The 17,688-nt window shown below is 41.1% G+C and overlaps 3 protein-coding genes across 10 annotated transcripts in view; 1 reads left to right on the top strand and 2 right to left on the bottom strand.

Moving 5' to 3' along the window:
- Positions 1-17,688, top strand: part of LOC119653764 (protein argonaute-2) — a 68,078-nt gene that overhangs the window by 35,984 nt on the left and 14,406 nt on the right. For 4 of the 8 annotated variants that reach the window (XM_038058750.1, XM_038058749.1, XM_038058748.1 and 1 more), the window contains exon 2: positions 1,086-1,269. In XM_038058750.1, coding sequence (XP_037914678.1) covers positions 1,146-1,269 — 124 coding nt within the window. In that variant the 5' untranslated portion in view covers positions 1,086-1,145. Of the gene's footprint in view, positions 1-1,085; positions 1,270-7,875; positions 8,312-17,688 lie in introns of those variants that run through there. The other 4 variants (XM_038058753.1, XM_038058751.1, XM_038058752.1 and 1 more) reach the window with 3 other exon arrangements.
- LOC119653767 lies at positions 271-566 on the bottom strand. Its single transcript, XM_038058758.1, has one exon. It carries the CDS (start codon positions 531-533, stop codon positions 354-356), a length of 180 nt encoding a protein of 59 aa, XP_037914686.1. The 5' UTR covers positions 534-566; the 3' UTR covers positions 271-353.
- LOC119653765 lies at positions 459-1,720 on the bottom strand. Its single transcript, XM_038058754.1, has 3 exons — positions 1,529-1,720; positions 850-977; positions 459-788 (listed from the first exon to the last, which is right to left on the bottom strand). The coding sequence occupies exons 1-3, from the start codon at positions 1,672-1,674 to the stop codon at positions 604-606; spliced, it is 459 nt and encodes a 152-aa protein (XP_037914682.1). The 5' UTR covers positions 1,675-1,720; the 3' UTR covers positions 459-603.

Below are 17,688 nucleotides of genomic sequence, written 5' to 3'. Positions count from 1 at the left end.
TATAATCTTAAAAAGCGTCCTTGGTTATTTAAATTATGAACTATTATTTTAACTCGCGATTCGCTTGGCGATACACTGACTAATGCCTAGTAATTATGGAGTGTGGAAGACAAGTAAGATTTTTCTGGTTTTTGGTGTGAGAACTGCAACTAATTAATTTGATTCGCGCTTTATCGAGTTAGTTCCATTGTTTATAAGCAACTATGGGGTCGAAAGGATTAAGAACTCAGTTTCCAACTTTCATTGTTCAAAATTAAAAAAACAGGACGGTAGTGAAAAACACGATTTTATGCGTGCACCATACATTTCACATTTATTTCATTTTTCCGTACAGTTTCACTTCAAATCACATTTCAATCCAAAGGTTTTATAGTAATAAATCTAGACAGAATGAAAGCCACAATTATTGTTCCGCATACAAAACAAAAGGCAAACGCGTAGAACGATTCCTCGGTGAAGATATCTGTGAATGCTGGAATATCGTAGTAAAACCTTTCGATAATTTCCAAGTGCCCACGATTTTTCTTTGGCATTATGCGGAGCTTTTTTACTGTCTCTGTATAACGATACTAGCTTATTTTAGCCTACATATAGTTTTGGACTCTACTTCCGCTTCGCGCCTTTCTTCCCGGCCCCGCCAGACGTTTTCTTTTCTGATTTCGTCTGTATAACGTTTGTGACGTCTTCTTTCGGTGCAAGAGCTGTGATGTGCTTATTGCAAAGTTGCAGGAGTTCCAAGCATGTGAGGTTGTCGCTTTGGAAGCGAATTTCTTTGGCTTTGATTTGCTCTAAAGACATATTGGAAAATTTGTGAAATTTTCTTCAAAATGTTAGTTTGATCCTTTATACCTTGAATTGGAGGGATCAAAGAGAATTTGATCTCGGATGGTTGCCGATCGCACACTACTTCAGTTTTCAGGAGGCACTTTGGATTTGTTTGGGCGACTCGAGGTATCGAGAGGAAGAATAGAAAGTCCCTATAACGAGAAAATGGAGTTGGGCTTAAGCATTTAACTTTAAATACATAAATTCTTAAAAACAATTCATCTTCTATATTAATTTCTTATGAACATATGGTTTTACAGATTTCACGGCGCACAAATTGCTCTACAGAGTTCTAGACCTGTGGCCAGAACCTTGTGAATATGTCGACAGAACGCGAATTGACACCTGGCACTCCAGCAGCACAAATTCATGCATTACCTTTCACTGAATTCACGGCAGCAATCGAGTTCAACAATGCGCTCAATAAGTTTAGCAAACTTTACGGTAAGTAACCAAATTTCCGGAATTTTCTTCACACAACTTTCATTCGCTTTTCAACTCCACCTTCACCAACCATTTGTTCGTCATCATTTTATACTTTCATATATCACATTTGTCCTCATTAGAGAATGCGCTTGCGTTCAAATTTTGCAGCTAAAAATAAATTCTCACAGCCAAAGTGGAACCGCCAGCATTGTCCTGTACAGTCAAAAACTTAGCCGGAACGGATTGCAGCGAGGTTAAGTGCGAGGTGTTTACATACCTGGTTGATTTGACATTTTCAGAGAAGGGATCGAAAGTTACAGTGATCCTATTCACGGCTTTTAAGTTAATTAATTTGACTTGTTTTCCTATAGCGGAAACAACTCCGCCAGATCTGCGAAGCGCACCACTCGCTGGTATCGACATTTTACAAGTTGTCAGAAGTTCTCTAGGGAGAGGATGTTCACAATTGATGTAGGGGAAAATGTCATGTTTCTTTCTGTTGGAGTTTCAAATGTTGGCTGCGATGCTTCATCCATCGAATATTATCGCGTAGCGCGGGAATCTTTAAATTGAACTTTATTTTTTTCAATCGCTGCATATTTCTTACTACCTTATACCGTAGCCAATATAAGCAAGAAGAAATCAGAAAGTCATAAAATATTTTTAGTTGTTAAAATTGTTTTGCAGATTCCCGGATTATGGGCAACGGAGGAGGGATTTTTGGGAATTAAAGAAATGAATTTATTATTTTATGATTCCTGCAAAGTAGTGTTTCGAGATACACAAGTCATCCAAGCATTCAATCAAAGTTAATGTGAAATGGTTTGGCATGTGGGTAATGAGAACCTATCGCGTTTAGCTTAGCTTAGCAAATCAGCTCAGAAAATTATGTAGCCAAATATTGATTGAATTATTCGTGAAGTAAAGACAAAGTATCGCCGGTAAAATGTAAAGTTAACTTGAAATTTATACAAAGCAGATGTAAAGAAATAGACGATAATACTCATTATTTCAAAGCTTTTACATCTTTTAAAGAGTAAAGTGGTAAAAATTGTATCGTGTGCAATGGGATATTAATCTTGAAACGACACGAAAATTGTTTGGTTCTTAAAATATTGAAGGACATGCACAAGGATATCTTCGCAAAGTGAGCTTCCCTCAACTGATCATTTTGGAAAAATGTTTCCAATTCTGTACGATTAATTTAGTTTCTGACAAGGCGCTTCAATTCTCAATAGGAGTATAATAAACCAACTAACGGCTCTCAATATATGCCGTATTCATTTCAATTTCATTCAATTCATTTCAATATTCCTACAGGTAGAGTTCGAAATCTCGATTATGATAACGATTATAAACAGAAAGTGGGCATGATCTCGAGATTATATGGTTATAATCATAATTATGTTTTAGGGTAATAAAGGAATACCGAGTAATGTTGCATTCTCAAAGAACGTGGGCATGCGCAAATGCCTACCAAGAGCTCCGTCGATCGGAGAAGCGACTTCACAGACGGAAAGAAGCCTGGGAGAACCAACAGATCTGTGAATTCGAAAAGTACAGGGAGCAATCGCACCAGGCACGGAAGTTTTACCAACAAGTCAGCAGGATGAAGCCTTATATGTTACACGTCGATGCTCATCCTGCCGAGACAAACAGGGAAATTTGATTTCCGACAGAATGAGCATATTGGAGCGATGAGTTCAGAATTTTGATGATCTGCTCAAAAATCAAAATATCGGCGGGTTGGAGGTCCTGCCAAATGAAGACAACGGACAAATGTTGCCACCACCAAGCATAGAAGAAACAATCCGAGCAATCTACCGGTTGAAAAACCACAAGTCGCCAGGGGCCGATGGAATTACAGTCGAATTGGTTAAATATGGAGGCGACCAACTACACCAAGTGGTTCATCAACTAATGCTGAAGGTGTGGGACAGCGAATCAATGCCTGACGACTAGCAACGAGGCATTATCTGTCTCACACATGAAAAGGAAGGTATCAGGCAGTGCAGCATTTATAGAGGTATCACGTTGCTGAGTACCATCTCTAAGATATTTTCCTCTATCTTGCTAGGTCAGATAACCCCATCCGCCCAGAACATCATTGGCCCATACCAAAGAGGCTCACTCCAGGGAAATCAGCAACACATCAGATATTCTCTCTGCGGCAAGCGATGAAAACACTGTTGGAATATAGACATCAGTTGCATCATCTTTTCATCGACATTAAAGCCGCCTATGACAGCATAGCCAGGGTAAAACTGTATACGGCCATAAGAGAATTCGGTATCCTGACGAAATTAATATGACTAACTAGGCTGACCCTGACCAATGTGCGAGGCCAGATAAAAGCAGCAGGATCACTCTCGAGATCATTCAAAATCAACAACGGTCATCTTCAACCTGACTCTAGAGAAAGTAATTCGCGATGCAGACATAAATGCGAGAGGCACTATCCTCTTCAAGTTCACCCAACTACTGGCCTACGCTAACGATATTAATATTAGAAGAACAAGCCGAGATGTACAGTCTACCTTCATCCAGATCGAGCAGGTGGCCCGAGATCTCAGGCTACACATAAATGAAGGCAAGACGAAGTACATGATGAAAACGTCAGCGCCAAAAAGCAAAGAATGAACAACATCGAACCCCACTGGGTAAATGAAAACAATAAATATAGGAGACTACAGCTTTTTGACCGTTGAAAATTTCTCCGATCGAACATCACAATCGATAACGGCTATGACGATGAAATCCGCGCACGGTTGCACGGAGCCTATTTCAACTTATAAAAACTGTTTCGCTCGAAACGTTTCCATCGTATGGTCAAAGCTCTTACTGTACAAGACTATGGTCTTGCCAGTCCTTATGCATTCCTCGGAAACCTGGGTTCTTAGCAAAAAAATTGCAAAAATTTGCTCATACCATGCAGCACATTATAAGTCGCCAGGAGCCGATGGAATTACAGCCGAATTGGTTAAATATGGAGGCGGCCAGTTACACCAAGAGGTTCATCAACTTGTGCTCAAGGTGTGGGATAGCGAATCAATGCCTGACGACTGGCAATGGGTCATTATCTGTCTCGTACATAAAAATGGAGATATCACACAGTGCAGCAATTATAAAGGTATCACGTTGCTGAGTATAATCTATAAGATATTCTCCTCTATTTTGCTAGGCCGGATAGCGCCTTGCGCCCAAAACATCATTGACCCATACCAAAGAGGCTTCACTCCAGGCAAATCAGCAACAGATCAGATTTTCTGTCTGCGGCAAGCGATGGAAAAACTGTTGGAATATGGACATCAGTTGCACCACCTATTCATCGACTTTAAAGCCGCCAATGAGAGCATAGCCAAGGTAAAACAGTACGCGGCCATGAGAGGATTCGGTATCCCGATGAAATTGATAAGACTGACCAGGTTGACCCTGACCAAAGTGCGAGGCCAGATAAAGACATCAACAACGGTCTACGACCGTCCTCTTTCACCTGGCCCTCGAGAAAGTGATCCGTGATGCTGAGGTAAATGCAAGGGGTACGATCCTCTTTAAGTCCACCCAACTACTGGCCTATGCTGACGATATCGATATCATGGGAAGACCCGAGGCGTTCAAACTGCCTTCACTGCAGGCGGCGCGAGATATTGGGCTGCACATCAATGAAGGCAACACAAAATATATGGTGGTAACGTCGTCACCGAAAACCAACCAACCAACAACATCAAACTGCACTGGTCAAATGGGAAGAATAAAGATAGGAGACGAAAACTTTGAGACCGTTGATAATTTCTCCTATTTAGAGTCGAAAATCACAACCGATAACAGCTACGACGACGAAATCCGCGCACGGTTGTTGGCAGCCAACAGAGCCTATTTCAGCTTACAAAAACTGTTTCGCTCGAAATGTCTCACCGTAGGGTCAAAGCTCTTACTGTACAAGACAATGATCTTGGCAGTCATCATGTATTCCTCGGAGACATGTGTTCTTAGCAAGAAAAATTGCAAACTCTTGGCCGCGTTTGAGAAAAGAAGAATTTTTGGCCCCCTACATGAGGATAGACGATTCCGTAGCCTACATAACGAGAAAATCTACAAAAAATACCACGACCGTCTGGCTGTGGATAAAATCCTGCTCAACAGGTTACGGTGGGCGGGTCACCTAATCCTTAAGGATGAGGATGACACAGCCCGGAAAGTCTATAAGGGCAGTATCTATTTTAGAAAAAGAAGACAAGGCAGCCCGTTCCTGAGATGGAGCGATGGCGTAGGTCAGGACGCAAGAAAACTTTTAGGGATATAAAATTGGTGGACCTCGGCGCAAAACCGTGATGTCTGGAGTTCCTTATTAGGCCAGGCCTAGATCGGATACCGGTTTTTGCGCCGATGATCGACGATGATGAAAGCAATAATGTTGATTGAATATCTGGCTAAGGGGAGACATCATCAACGCGCAAAATGCTGTGTGACCTTAAAAAAAAAAAATTAAAAATGGCGATGCAGACCTCACACGATAAACGCTACGAAGCAACTTTTGTTTGGTGAGGATATTTTGAGCCACTCTCCATATTTTTCTGACTTGGTGCCTTCACTCCCCTGAAGGTGTCTCTGAGTGCAAAAAGGTTTCTAACGAGCGAAGAAGTGAAGCGTAAGTTGGAGAAGGGAGTAAAGGAACTGGCCGGTTTTTTTTAAACATAAACGAATCCAGTAGGCTTACTTTCTGAACTTGCTTCATACGTAGACTTTTAGTTTCTTGCACTGCTTTCATATATATACATAGTTTGTTGATGTAGAAAATATCTTAAATAGATTGCATTTCCAGACTTCAAGTCAAATAGTCAGGGTGAATTTAGCGCAGTTTATGCGTCGAACGGACTGTGCGCAGCAGATACAACTACAACTACAGATACAGATCTTACTATGAGAAGGTTAGAAAACTTGACACTCAAAACCTCGATTTGGTGGTTACTGACGGTATTAAACAAGTCTATTTTTGTCTCTTTCCCTACAACTATTCCACGGAATGAAAAACGTTGATATAAATCATCGTCAAGTGAATCAGAATAGAATTAGCACTATAATATGCCGATTGGATATTAGCTAGAGAACAGAAGAACACGCAGTGGGTTCCAATTTACATAATATATCCTTATGGCTGCAAGGAATAGTTTCCTAGTGCAAATTGGCTGGGATCAGTTACACTAGGGTTTTGACTGTTTTACGGTTTCTTACCAGGGCAGAGGCAAATCGTCAGACGTTGCCTCACCTCTGCCTTGGGAACATCGTGACCGAAGCGGCCGCAGATGTTGAATGCCCCTTTATATAATTTGCAGAACACAACACGACTCCGAATTAGATTGAGCGTAAACCCGCTCTATGACCAGAGCTAAAACAATTTTTTTAGAATCGCCGGGCATCAAGTTGATGCGGACTTAGGACCCCGCAATTCTCAAAAAAAATAATGTTCCGAGCCAATCGTCGTTAAAAGCTCAAATATATTACATCTGCAGCTTGTTGGTCCGCGCATTCAACTTTATATTGTTATGTTCGAGAACCTAAGGGAGAGATTTCGAGCGAGCAACTCCATATATGCAAAATAGTAATTTTTTCACTAAATATAGTTTTGTGGAGTATCAAATGAAAGATCTCTGGTATAATTTAATAATGTTTAGTAATTAACTGTAAACCCCCTCTTAAGTTCATCCAAGTATTATGAAACTGCAGCAATATAGGTAATAATATAGATGTCCGGGTGGCTCAATTGGTTAGAGCGTTGGGCTGTCGTAGTGAAAGATCTTGGTTCAAATCTCGCTGGTGGCAGAGGGATTTGTTGTTATCTGACTGGCCATCGGATGCCAGTTGACTCAGCTGTGAATGAGTACCTGAGTCAAATCAGGGTAATAATCTCGGGCGAGCGCAATGCTGACCACATTGCCTCATACAGTGTACTGTTGGGTATCATTACGGTCTTGAATGAAGTGCTCTAACACACTTCAAGGCATGATCCATTGGTTGAGAACATCGATGCGAGATATGTAAAGCACTCACATCTGGACAGATTGTAGTCACTAATAGTGATAGTGAAGCGTGTGTTTGAAAGGTTTTATTCTCGGGGCACAAGTGGTCATCTATCTTTTCGACGATATGTCAGTCACGATGATATATGGTCGATGTGTCGGTGCCATCTAGGCACTAGGAATAGTCGCACATATCCATTGTCATTTCCAGGAAGTGAAACGTATTCTTTTTCTACCATAGATATTGCTCATATCGACTTCCCGGGCTGGATTATCCTCACCTATATACGGATTTTATCTACATGCAAGAGGTCGTGGTAACGCTTATAAATTTCTTCGTGATTATACGCTACGCAATGTATACATACGTAACAAAAATCATCAGTTTATGTGATCAGGTGTAATCTCAAGGGTCAAATTATGCTGCACACATTTAAGAGCAAATACATCACAAATTTGGTAGTTGATTTTGAAATATATTTTTAAAAAATTGCGCTTTTCTATAAAATGTCACACGGCATCCAATTGGCCATCTGCACGCGAAATAACAAAACACATTGAGAACGTAGCGGTTGGCAGCATTGCTTTCACTCGAGAAGATGAAGTGCGTCGTCGTCGTGCTCGCTCGCCTAACAACACACGCACACCACAATCAGGTCCATTTTTTTCAACTCGGACACGGGAAATCGGATTTTTAGCGTTTAAAAAGCAAGAATTTTTAAGTTCTGTAGTTTCGTAGTCCACACTCAGTCATCAAGCGAAAATTTCGTAGAACGAAATCATTTCTGTGAAAAGCGCATTGTGATCAAAAACGTGTAACTAAAATTAGTGAAACTCCGCTGTGCCTCGAAATCTTAAAATCTCTTTTTACTAGTGATCGAAGAAAAAACGGAATTAAATACAGTTCTAAAGGAAAATTCAATATATTCCGTTGAAAATATCGCTATAATTGTGCTAAAGTGTAACCTGCAAGTGAAGTGGGAGATAATTTTCACGGAGAAGTCGGAAAGAAAGATAAGCGAAAATGTACCCAGTCGGCCAACGTAAGTATGGCATCTCGGAGGCAGAGAATACCTGCGACTCTGCAGGTATTTTTTCCAAGAATGTATCGCTTTGAAATTCATTAAGGGCAATTAGGTGCTTGCAAAACCCGGTGCAAAGGTCGAGTTATGTGGTCCCCGATAGAAAGTGGGATATTCTGTTTGTGCATCGCGTCCCTGTCACCAAGTGCAAGAGGCTAGTGTGAGTCCGCGGGAAATGCACGGCGACTTTGGGGTCTGTCGTGTGTCCCACTGCGCGGTATTTGTGTCAAAACAAGAACGTCAAAATATAGCGCTTGATCGGTGGGCGTAGTGCAGGTAGAACTGCTGGTTTAGCTTTTTGGGTACGATGCGTTCCCGTGGGCTCTGACTGATTCGGTATGCATTTGACACTCCGTTTCGGTGGCTAGACTTTTCGTCGTCCACCTTGTTGCGACCAATTGGAACTGGATGCGCGCGTTTTTCTCTTTGTCATGGCTCCCTTCCGTCATTACGATGGGACGGGAGGCTTGTTTGCATCACTGTGCCCAGCCACTATTCCATGCTTTCTACAGCGACCTGTAGGAAGTTTGGGAGTTAACACTTGGAATTTGGGTCAACGACCGAAGTTTGTATGACTAGTAGGAGGTGTGATAGTTTTTTTTAACTGTTGTCAGTGGAACGAGGTTGGTTGTCACTTATTTGCTGCATATTATAAAATTTTGCCGGGTCTGTGCCTCTTCCCATGATTTTGAATTACTTCACTCAAATGCATATGAATGACATTAGCAATTAGGTTACTTCAATCCCAACATTTCCATTTGGATCATCACTAACTTAGTATTAATTTCCTCTCTAACATCCCTTTTCGCTAAAACGTGGTTATTCATTGATATGACATGTCGCAGTACCAATTCTATATCAATGAGTAATCTCCTTCAAAATTACATATAAACGTTTATGTATATGTTTCTTGATATTTGGGAAAATTGAATGTAAATCGTCGATGTAGGAATTGCAATCTTTATAGTTCCCATTTTATTAGGTATCAAAGGCTCTAAGCCTATGTTTTCTTTTCACTTTCATATTGCAGAACGAAGATTAGTTTCAGTTTATTATAATTGTGCGAATACGTTAGGATCTACGTTTAGAAACTAAAACTTTCTGATGACATTTTAATGAAATTAAAATTTAGTTGTGCATTTTATTGCTGCTTAGTATTCGTGAGCTTCCTCACACCTCCTTTTTGAAAAAATGGTATCCACTGTATAAGATATCCAACGTTAAAATGTGTAAAGTAAACATGACGAACTGTCAGACATCATCATGGTTTGTCATTTAGAATGGTATTATCACATCGATCGATGTGCTGAGATATTCAATGGTATATATCAACTCCCATGTGGGTCATAGCGCGTGATCGGTAGGTTCTCCCATGACTAGGAGAAGTTTGCACTCTTCCTCCGCAACTTTGCACCGCTAGCTTTAGGACTCGTTCGCCTGCAAATCCGAGATAGTGGGTTCCAGTACATGGCACAGCCAGCAATAGGGTTTTTGTCTTCCTTAATTGTGTGACCACACGTTGTCACTTCCTCCTTGCTCGATGACTTCACATGACTCGGTGGGATAGCAAGCATATGTCATTAGCGTAATGGTATTTGGTGGAAGATGTCAGTCTACCTACTAAACCACAAACACGATCGCATTCTACTTTTATATTCTCGCTAGTTCGCCTCTGGTGGTGAGCATCTCATCGCTACAAGCACTCCAGGTCCTCCAATCAAGGCATCATAGGGACTGTCACCGATAGAAGAAAATTGGTCCGTAACAAAATATAATTTTGGTGGGCTCCACTTTGAACTTCAAGTTCTACTAGTTTCTTTAACATGCCCTTCCTACATAAAGCATTTCATATACATTCTCTATTGACATCGAAATCGATAAAAACCTGAAGTCAGCCAGAGAGACCTTTATAGATCAAGCTTGTGATATATTCTTTGATGAGTTCCACGCTTACTTCAGATGCCATTTTTGCAACTGCAGGAAGCACAGAAATTAAAATGAAAGCCCCTTCAAAATCTTGACGAGTATCCCGTTCCTCTTTTCATTCGCTGCGGAAGCTCTCAGATTTCCGGGCTTTCGAATGAGTGGAAGTTAAAACTTTACCGAAACTGCAAGGCAAGGGCAAGGAAGAGCTTCGCAAAGAGACCGTCACGTCAGCGGCAGTGGCTTGTGATATTATCCAACAGAGGTATAAGTTCACTGAATGTCATCATTCAGAGTCGTAGTTAAGTGTTCTTTCCAACTCTTCTGCTACCCATCTCTTCATAGCGATCTACATACCTCTCAGCTCCTTATATTTATCGATCCGCCTTCATCCTGATTCCTTTCGAGGATTATGCCAGCACTTCTTCTGTTATGCACATTCAACAGACAACTCCTAAACTTATTGTTGATGTGTTCGATATAATTAGATGTTCGTTGCCGTTCTCTCGAAAACTAACTCACTTTGTGTGCTGCCGATGATGAGGCCTGAGCAAGGGTGGGCGGCTTTAGGAAGCCTTGAACTACATAGTTGGTCATAGAAAGCCTTATTCTCTATATTGAACATCCATTAGTGCTGCTTAACATGAACTAAAATCTTACATTGAAGGTATCAAAAACCGACTCCAGATCAAAAGCCATCAGCAACAGTCGGACATTGAATTTGCGTCTGGAACCATTAAACTCTCCAGAGTACAAAATCACAGTGCTACAAATGGAGGAGGTTTTTTTTCAGAGTCCAATCATCTCATTTCGCTTAGGTCCATAATATACAGCCTAGGTCGCTGGAATTTTTGTCCTCAAATTTAGAGGAAACGAGCACTCTGGGGATCTTCGACACCGTGAAGCCTGCATCCATTTTCGATATCGTTGTTGAGGAGTGTGCACACATTTTCGATAACATTGTCGAGTAGGGTGCAAATATTTAGTTCAATCATACAATTTTCCGGTCGCCAAAGTTCTGGAGGCCAATTCCTATCAAAGCAGAATTACAACACACATAGATGTATTGTGATTATGGTCATCTATCAAATTTGAAAGGATGTTGAATTATTACATGACATACAAATTCATCTGTCTCTGCTATTAGAGGTATTCGACGTTCGATTTTTTTACAATATCTAATCGGTTGCTGATATTTCTAGGGCTAAGCCTGGTTTATATGGGCCTCTGATTTTCGTTTCTCATTCTTGATCAAGTTTGTCGCCACCCCATTTTACTAAGTTTGCTGATATGTCATCAAATTCAACGGAGACTTGTGATTTTCAATTTTATTGAGCTCATTGTTTCATCAAGCTGGAAAAATCCATAGGGCATAATTTTCTTCTAGTCTAGTTTTGGTTCTGTTACCATTCCAAGGTTCATATCGCTTATTTCTTATTTCTCATCTTCAGTAACATTCATTTTAGCATTTGCCTGTTTTTGAAAGGCTTCAGCACTTACTACATGCACAAATTCAATAGAATAATTTCGTTGGTTACATTCAGATTATATGACACTCACTTACAGAGCTTCTTGACAGTTCCAATTTTCGATATGTATTCTCTCAGCAATCCATACTTTTTATCACCTCTTTCGTAATTGGTCGATCAGTGCGGGGTGTCTTTTTCAAGTAGAAACTTCCAAAATCAAATTACTGGTGGAAATGTTTCGTTACTCATTGCTTTTAGAGTAGTTTGTTCATACATTTTCTCCCTTTTTCGGAAATTATAAAATAATATCAATTTGGGTTCAATTTTTGGACAAATCGAAATACCGGGAGCTGGTGCTTCTGGTATAAAGTTTTTGTGTTCAAATTAAGCCGGGTCCAAACGGGACGCGCTGCGCTGCGCCGAACAGGAAATGGATGCGCTGTACAGCCCTGGGCAGTCAGTTAAGATGACAATCCGCGCAACATTTTGCAATCCCGTGCACTAATGAACACGATCTAGTCGATGTCGGTACACGAAAGAGTTGCGCAGATCAGCGCGGCGCTGCGCGTCCAGTGTGGACCCGGCTTTATTGTATGTGATAAACTTCTGCGCATATTTTTCCGTTCCTATATGGCCAAAAACCGAAAACATTACTTCATATTTTTTTCAATCTACTTTTATTTTCTGTAGAAAAAGAGTAGAAGATATAAACCAAAATAAACACATTGAGGAGAAAAAATCCCATTTGCCAGAAATATTGGACTGAATTCCCTTACAGCAAGGCCGATTAGTGAATTATTATTGCTTAATACAAGGGAAGTTAGACACGTAGTTGTTAAGTGCCAATTACAACAGACAGGGTTGATCGATTTAAATCAATGATTTATAGGGTCTACAAATAAGTCCTGTCGGTTTTCACAATAGATGGCGTAGCTTGTTTTTTATTCCATTGAACCACCTTTCCAAACATTCATGGGAAAGCTACTGTCAATAGGCACAAACGTCAGTATAAATTATTTAATTGAAGTGTAAACAACAATATTTTTTTCTTCAACGAAAATGGCCAATTTTGTACCAAATAATGTGTTTTTGCGGGGAGTTCTACTTCATTATTTCAATATGAAGAAAAAAGCAACCGAAAGTTATCGCATTTTGGTGGAAGTTTATGGTGACCATGCTCTATCTGAGCGAACGTGTCAGAGGTGGTTTGGACGGTTTAAAAGTGGCGATTTTGACTTGGAAGACGAAGAGCGCGCCGGACGGCCAACAATTTTTGAAGATGAAGAATTAGAGGCATTGCTCGACCAAGATCCATCGCAAACGCAAGAAGAACTTGGAAAAACACTTGGAGTCACTCAGCAAGCCATTTACCACCGTTTAAAAGCAATGGGAATGTTCCGAAAGGTCGGAAATTGGGTTCCGTATGAACTGAAGCCAAGAGACGTCGAACGCCGTTTTTTCACGTGCGAACAACTGCTCCAACGACAAGAAAGGAAGGGTTTTCTGCATCGAATAGTTACTGGCGATGAAAAGTGGATCCATTACGATAATCCCAAGCGTCGGGCAACGTGGGGATACCCCGGCCATGCCTCATCATCGACGGCCAAAGCGAATATTCATGGTGAGAAGATCATGCTGTGTATATGGTGGGACCAGCTGGGTGTGGTATACTATGAGCTGCTAAAACCGAACGAAACGGTCACGGGCAACCTCTACCGACGTCAAATGATGCGTTTGAGCCGCGAACTCAAGAAAAAACGGCCGCAATACCAGCAAAGGCATGATAAAGTTATTTTGCAACATGACAATGCTCGTCCACATGTTGCACAGCTCGTTAAAACATATCTAGAGACGTTGAAATGGGAAGTCTTACCCCACCCGCTGTACTCTCCAGACATTGCTCCTTCTGATTACTATTTGTTCCGGTCGCTGCAGCATGGCCTGGCTGACCAGCACTTCTCCAATTACGAGGAACTCAAAAAATGGCTCGATGAGTGGATAGCGGCCAAGCCGGCCAATTTTTGGCGCGATGGTATCTATGAATTGCCTGAAAGATGGAAGAAAGTTGTGGCTAGCAATGGGCAATACTTTGAACAATGAATGTATAACCAATTTTTCACAATAAAGCTTCAAATTTAACAAAAAAACCGACAGAACTTATTTGTAGGCCCTATACATCATGCGATTTTTTTTATAAAATTCAAGATTTAAATCATATTTGATTTTTTTTCATATTTAAAATCATAATAATTAAATGAGTTACATAAAAAACAATACTTATTTAACTATTGGATATATGTATGTTGGTTGTTTTTTTCAAAAACCTTTATTTGAACAAAAAGCAATCATTGTGACTATAAAATAATTAGTAATATATCCCCTGAAGTGTATTTTCCCACTACCTGTTTCCATCTTCCGACAAAAATTGTCCGCTCTTGTGTCGAAGAAGTTGTTGGGCCAGCTTTTGGGAGCGGAAAAGATGGAAATGTTTTGGCGCAAGATCTGAAAAATATAACGAATGGTGAAGAACTCTCCATTCGAGCTCTTGGAGTGTACTTTTGACTTTTGTCATGAAGCAGTATGGTATGATTTTGTCGGTCTGGTCTCTTCAGCTGAACTGTTTCATTTACACGATGAAACTGGGCAATTTATAGCTTCTTGCTGACAGTACTGTTTTTTCAATCATCTCCCAAAGCACTATACAATTCCGGTTCCACCAAGCGAAAATTATGGTCTTCTTTGCGTGGATGTGCTGCTTAACTCTCGGTGTTGGAGTTTCTTCTCTTTGTCTCATATTGACTTATAGGCACTATTTCTCATTCCGTACAAGAAAAGTTGCTACGTTGAGAGACAATGAAGATGGTTAATCACTGTTACACAACCACAGTTGAGTTTTCGGCCAATTCATCACTCGTTTGGTGCCCGTCAAATGTGCTTTGAGAAATCTTTGTCGAATTTTGAAAGTTTTCTGGCACGGCCCGTGCCGCCGAGATCGAAGCTGCATTTTTAAGGTTTTGTTGAAAGCAATCTTATTACTGCCTGTCCGTCACCAATTTCCTTAGAAACGGTTACTCCTATTCATACGAAATTTAATTTTAGAACTGGAATGACACCTTGATCAAATGCAGGACTATTTATACTCTATTATTCAACGATGTTAGTGCCACCTAGCGGCAGTTTTCCACATCAAAATCGCAACTAACTTCACTCCCTTGTGCAATTCGACATTTAAAATACAATAATCTAATAGTAGTATGTCATTATATTTTGAAAATTTACTGGACTTTTAATTTACTTCTTAGCTCCGTAAAAGTTTCAGTAAGATAGTTAAATAAGGAGCCTCATACTGGAAAGTTTGGTGGAAATCCTGCTACTACTGATATAGCAGGCCGAAGCTGATTCTTTCACTTCAAATTATTACTCCCCACGAGATAGTGTCAGTACCAAGTCGAATTAAATGTCGGGCATCATCATCATCAACGGCGCAACAACCGGTATCCGGTCTAGGCCTGCCTTAGTAGGGAACTCCAGACATACCGGTTTTGCGCCGAGGTCCACCAATTCGATATCCCTAAGAGCTGTCTGACGTCCTGACCTACACTATCCCTCCATGTCAGGAAGGGTCTGCCTCGTCTTCTTTTTTCATCATAAATATTGCCCTTATAGACTTTCCGGGCTGGCTTATCCTCATCCATATGAATTAAGTGATCCGCCCACCGCAACCTGTTAATCGGATTTTACCCACAACCAGACGGTCATAGATTTCGTCGTTATGTGCGGTACGAAATCGTCCATCCTCATGTAGGGGCCGAAAAAATGTTCGGATGACTCTTCTCTCGAAAGCGGCTAAGAGTTTGTATTTTTTTTGCTTAGAACCCTGGTCTAAGAGGATGCATAAGGACTGGTAAGATCATAGTCTTGTACAGTCAGAGCTTTGACCCTATGGTGAGACGTTTCACGCGAAACAGTTTTTGTGAGCTGAAATATGCTCTGTTGGCAACCAACAACCGTGCGTGGATTTCATCGTTATAGCTGTTATCGGCTATTATTTTCGACCAATAGAGAGAAATTTTCAACGGTGTCAAAGTTGTAGTCCCCTATCTTTATTGTTTTCGTTTGGCCAGTGCGATTCGATGTTGTTCGTTTTTTGGTCTTTGACGCTGACGTTGCCAGCATGTACTTTGTCTTGCCTTCATTTATGTGCAGCCCGATAACTCGCCCCGTCTGTTCGATCTGGATGAAGGTAGATTGTACATCTCGGGTTGTTCTTCCCATAATGTCAATATCGTCAGGCCAGTAATTGGGTGGACTTAAAGAGGATGATGCCTTTCGCATTTACGTCTGCATCGCGAATCACTTTCTCCAAGGCCAGGTTGAAGAGGACGCATGATAGGACATTGTCTTAGACCGTTGTTGATGATGATGAGCATCGAGGTATATAAGGCTTCATCCGACTTGTTGGTAAAACTCGCCTGGTGCGGTTGTTCCCTCTACTTTTCGAGTTCACAGATCTGTTGGATCTCTCAGGCTTAATTTTTCCGGATGTGAAGTTGTTTCTCTGTTCTACGCAGTTCGTTGTGCGGACGTGCCCGCGTTCTTTGAGAATACAATATTGCTCGGTATGTAGCATTCTTCGGTTTCGTTGCTAGCTTACATTCATCGTCGAACCAGCCGTTCCGATTTTTCTTGCGGTTGGGGCCAAGTATGTTTGTGACCGTATCAATGATAACGGTCTTCAGGTGGTCGTGAAGATTGACTGCGGTTATTGCAGCATCCATTTCCCTCTTATAGGTGTCGCGGAGGGTTGTGTTGTGGATGGCTTCAGTGTTCACTCTCACCTGATTGTCAGAGAGGATTTTAGGCGGTGGTGTAATGAGCCCGGAGCACTATGCCAATGGGATAGTAATCCGAGTCTATATTGGCCCCCCTATATGTTCTCATATTCGTCAAGGCTGAGAGGTGGCGGCGTTTCCGGTCCCGTCTGGAAAGGCCCACGTATGTTTGTGGACCGCTTTCCGCGCAAATCAGGTACTTCCAACAACCATTTCATGCGATACTGCTAACTGAATACTGCTGCGATATTGCTAACTGAATAATCTACTTGACTGTTGAAATCTCCAAGTATAATTTTGATATCACACTTGGGATAGGCTTCGAGCGTCCGCTCAACTCTCTCATAGAAGGTATCCTTCTCCGACTCTGCAGACTCCTCTGTATGATCGTGAACGTTTATGACGCTTATATTTCTAAATTTAACTCGCAAACGTAGAGTGAATAACCTTTTGCTTAGCCTTTGCCTAGCTTTCAAAGCCGATAACAAAAGGTTTCATTTTTTTGCTGACTAAGATACCTACTCCGAGCACATGGTTTACTTGATGACCGCTATAACATATGATGTAGTAGCTCTTCTTCCAGGAAATCGGTCTCTGTCCAGTGCATCTCTTGCAGCGCTGTTACATCAGCCTTGTATTGGGACAGGGTATCGGCTAGCTGTTGAGCAGCCCCATTTCTGTACAGGGAGCGCACGTTCCATGAGAAAATGCGCGAATCGATATTCCGTTGTCGGGTTCGTCGTTTTAAAATCTATCTTGTCCGATGCTTCTGTGGCTTCGTAACATTGGTTTTCCGTGTAGGGTTGCCAATCCTACCTAACCGCCAACCTGGAGGATTAATTGGTACAATTTCGGGCATATTCAACGTAAATTCATTACGAGCTATATAGAGGTGAAATCATCATGTAGCTAAATATTCTTACATAAAAAATCAACAAGACCTTCCATATCTGAAGCGCTAAGCTTCTGGTTTCTGACTTATCTAATTTTGGGAAGCATTTCCGTGCTGTTGACGCGATGATGCAATTTCCGCAAACGTCGCAAATGTTTCGAGCTGCTTCATCAACCTTAAGCCTTAAGAAAATGCTGATTTTTGCTACCCCTGGATTCTATA

The sequence above is a fragment of the Hermetia illucens genome, chromosome 4, assembly GCF_905115235.1.
Source record: "Hermetia illucens chromosome 4, iHerIll2.2.curated.20191125, whole genome shotgun sequence".
In the NCBI taxonomy this organism is placed as follows: Eukaryota; Metazoa; Arthropoda; class Insecta; order Diptera; family Stratiomyidae; genus Hermetia; species Hermetia illucens.
The sequence above is the reverse complement of the archived record's forward strand: the minus strand, read 5'-3'. Positions and strand labels throughout refer to the sequence as shown.

Excerpts from the sequence above, each read along its gene's own strand:
- LOC119653767 (XM_038058758.1), bottom strand. The coding sequence starts at position 533 with ATGCCAAAGAAAAATCGTGGGCACTTGGAAATTATCGAAAGGTTTTAC.
- LOC119653765 (XM_038058754.1), bottom strand. The coding sequence starts at position 1,674 with ATGTCGATACCAGCGAGTGGTGCGCTTCGCAGATCTGGCGGAGTTGTT. Across the intron at positions 978-1,528 it reads GAAAATGTCAAATCAACCAG|GGACTTTCTATTCTTCCTCT; the intron begins GTATGTAAACAC and ends TTCTCGTTATAG. Across the intron at positions 789-849 it reads TTTGATCCCTCCAATTCAAG|AGCAAATCAAAGCCAAAGAA; the intron begins GTATAAAGGATC and ends ATATGTCTTTAG.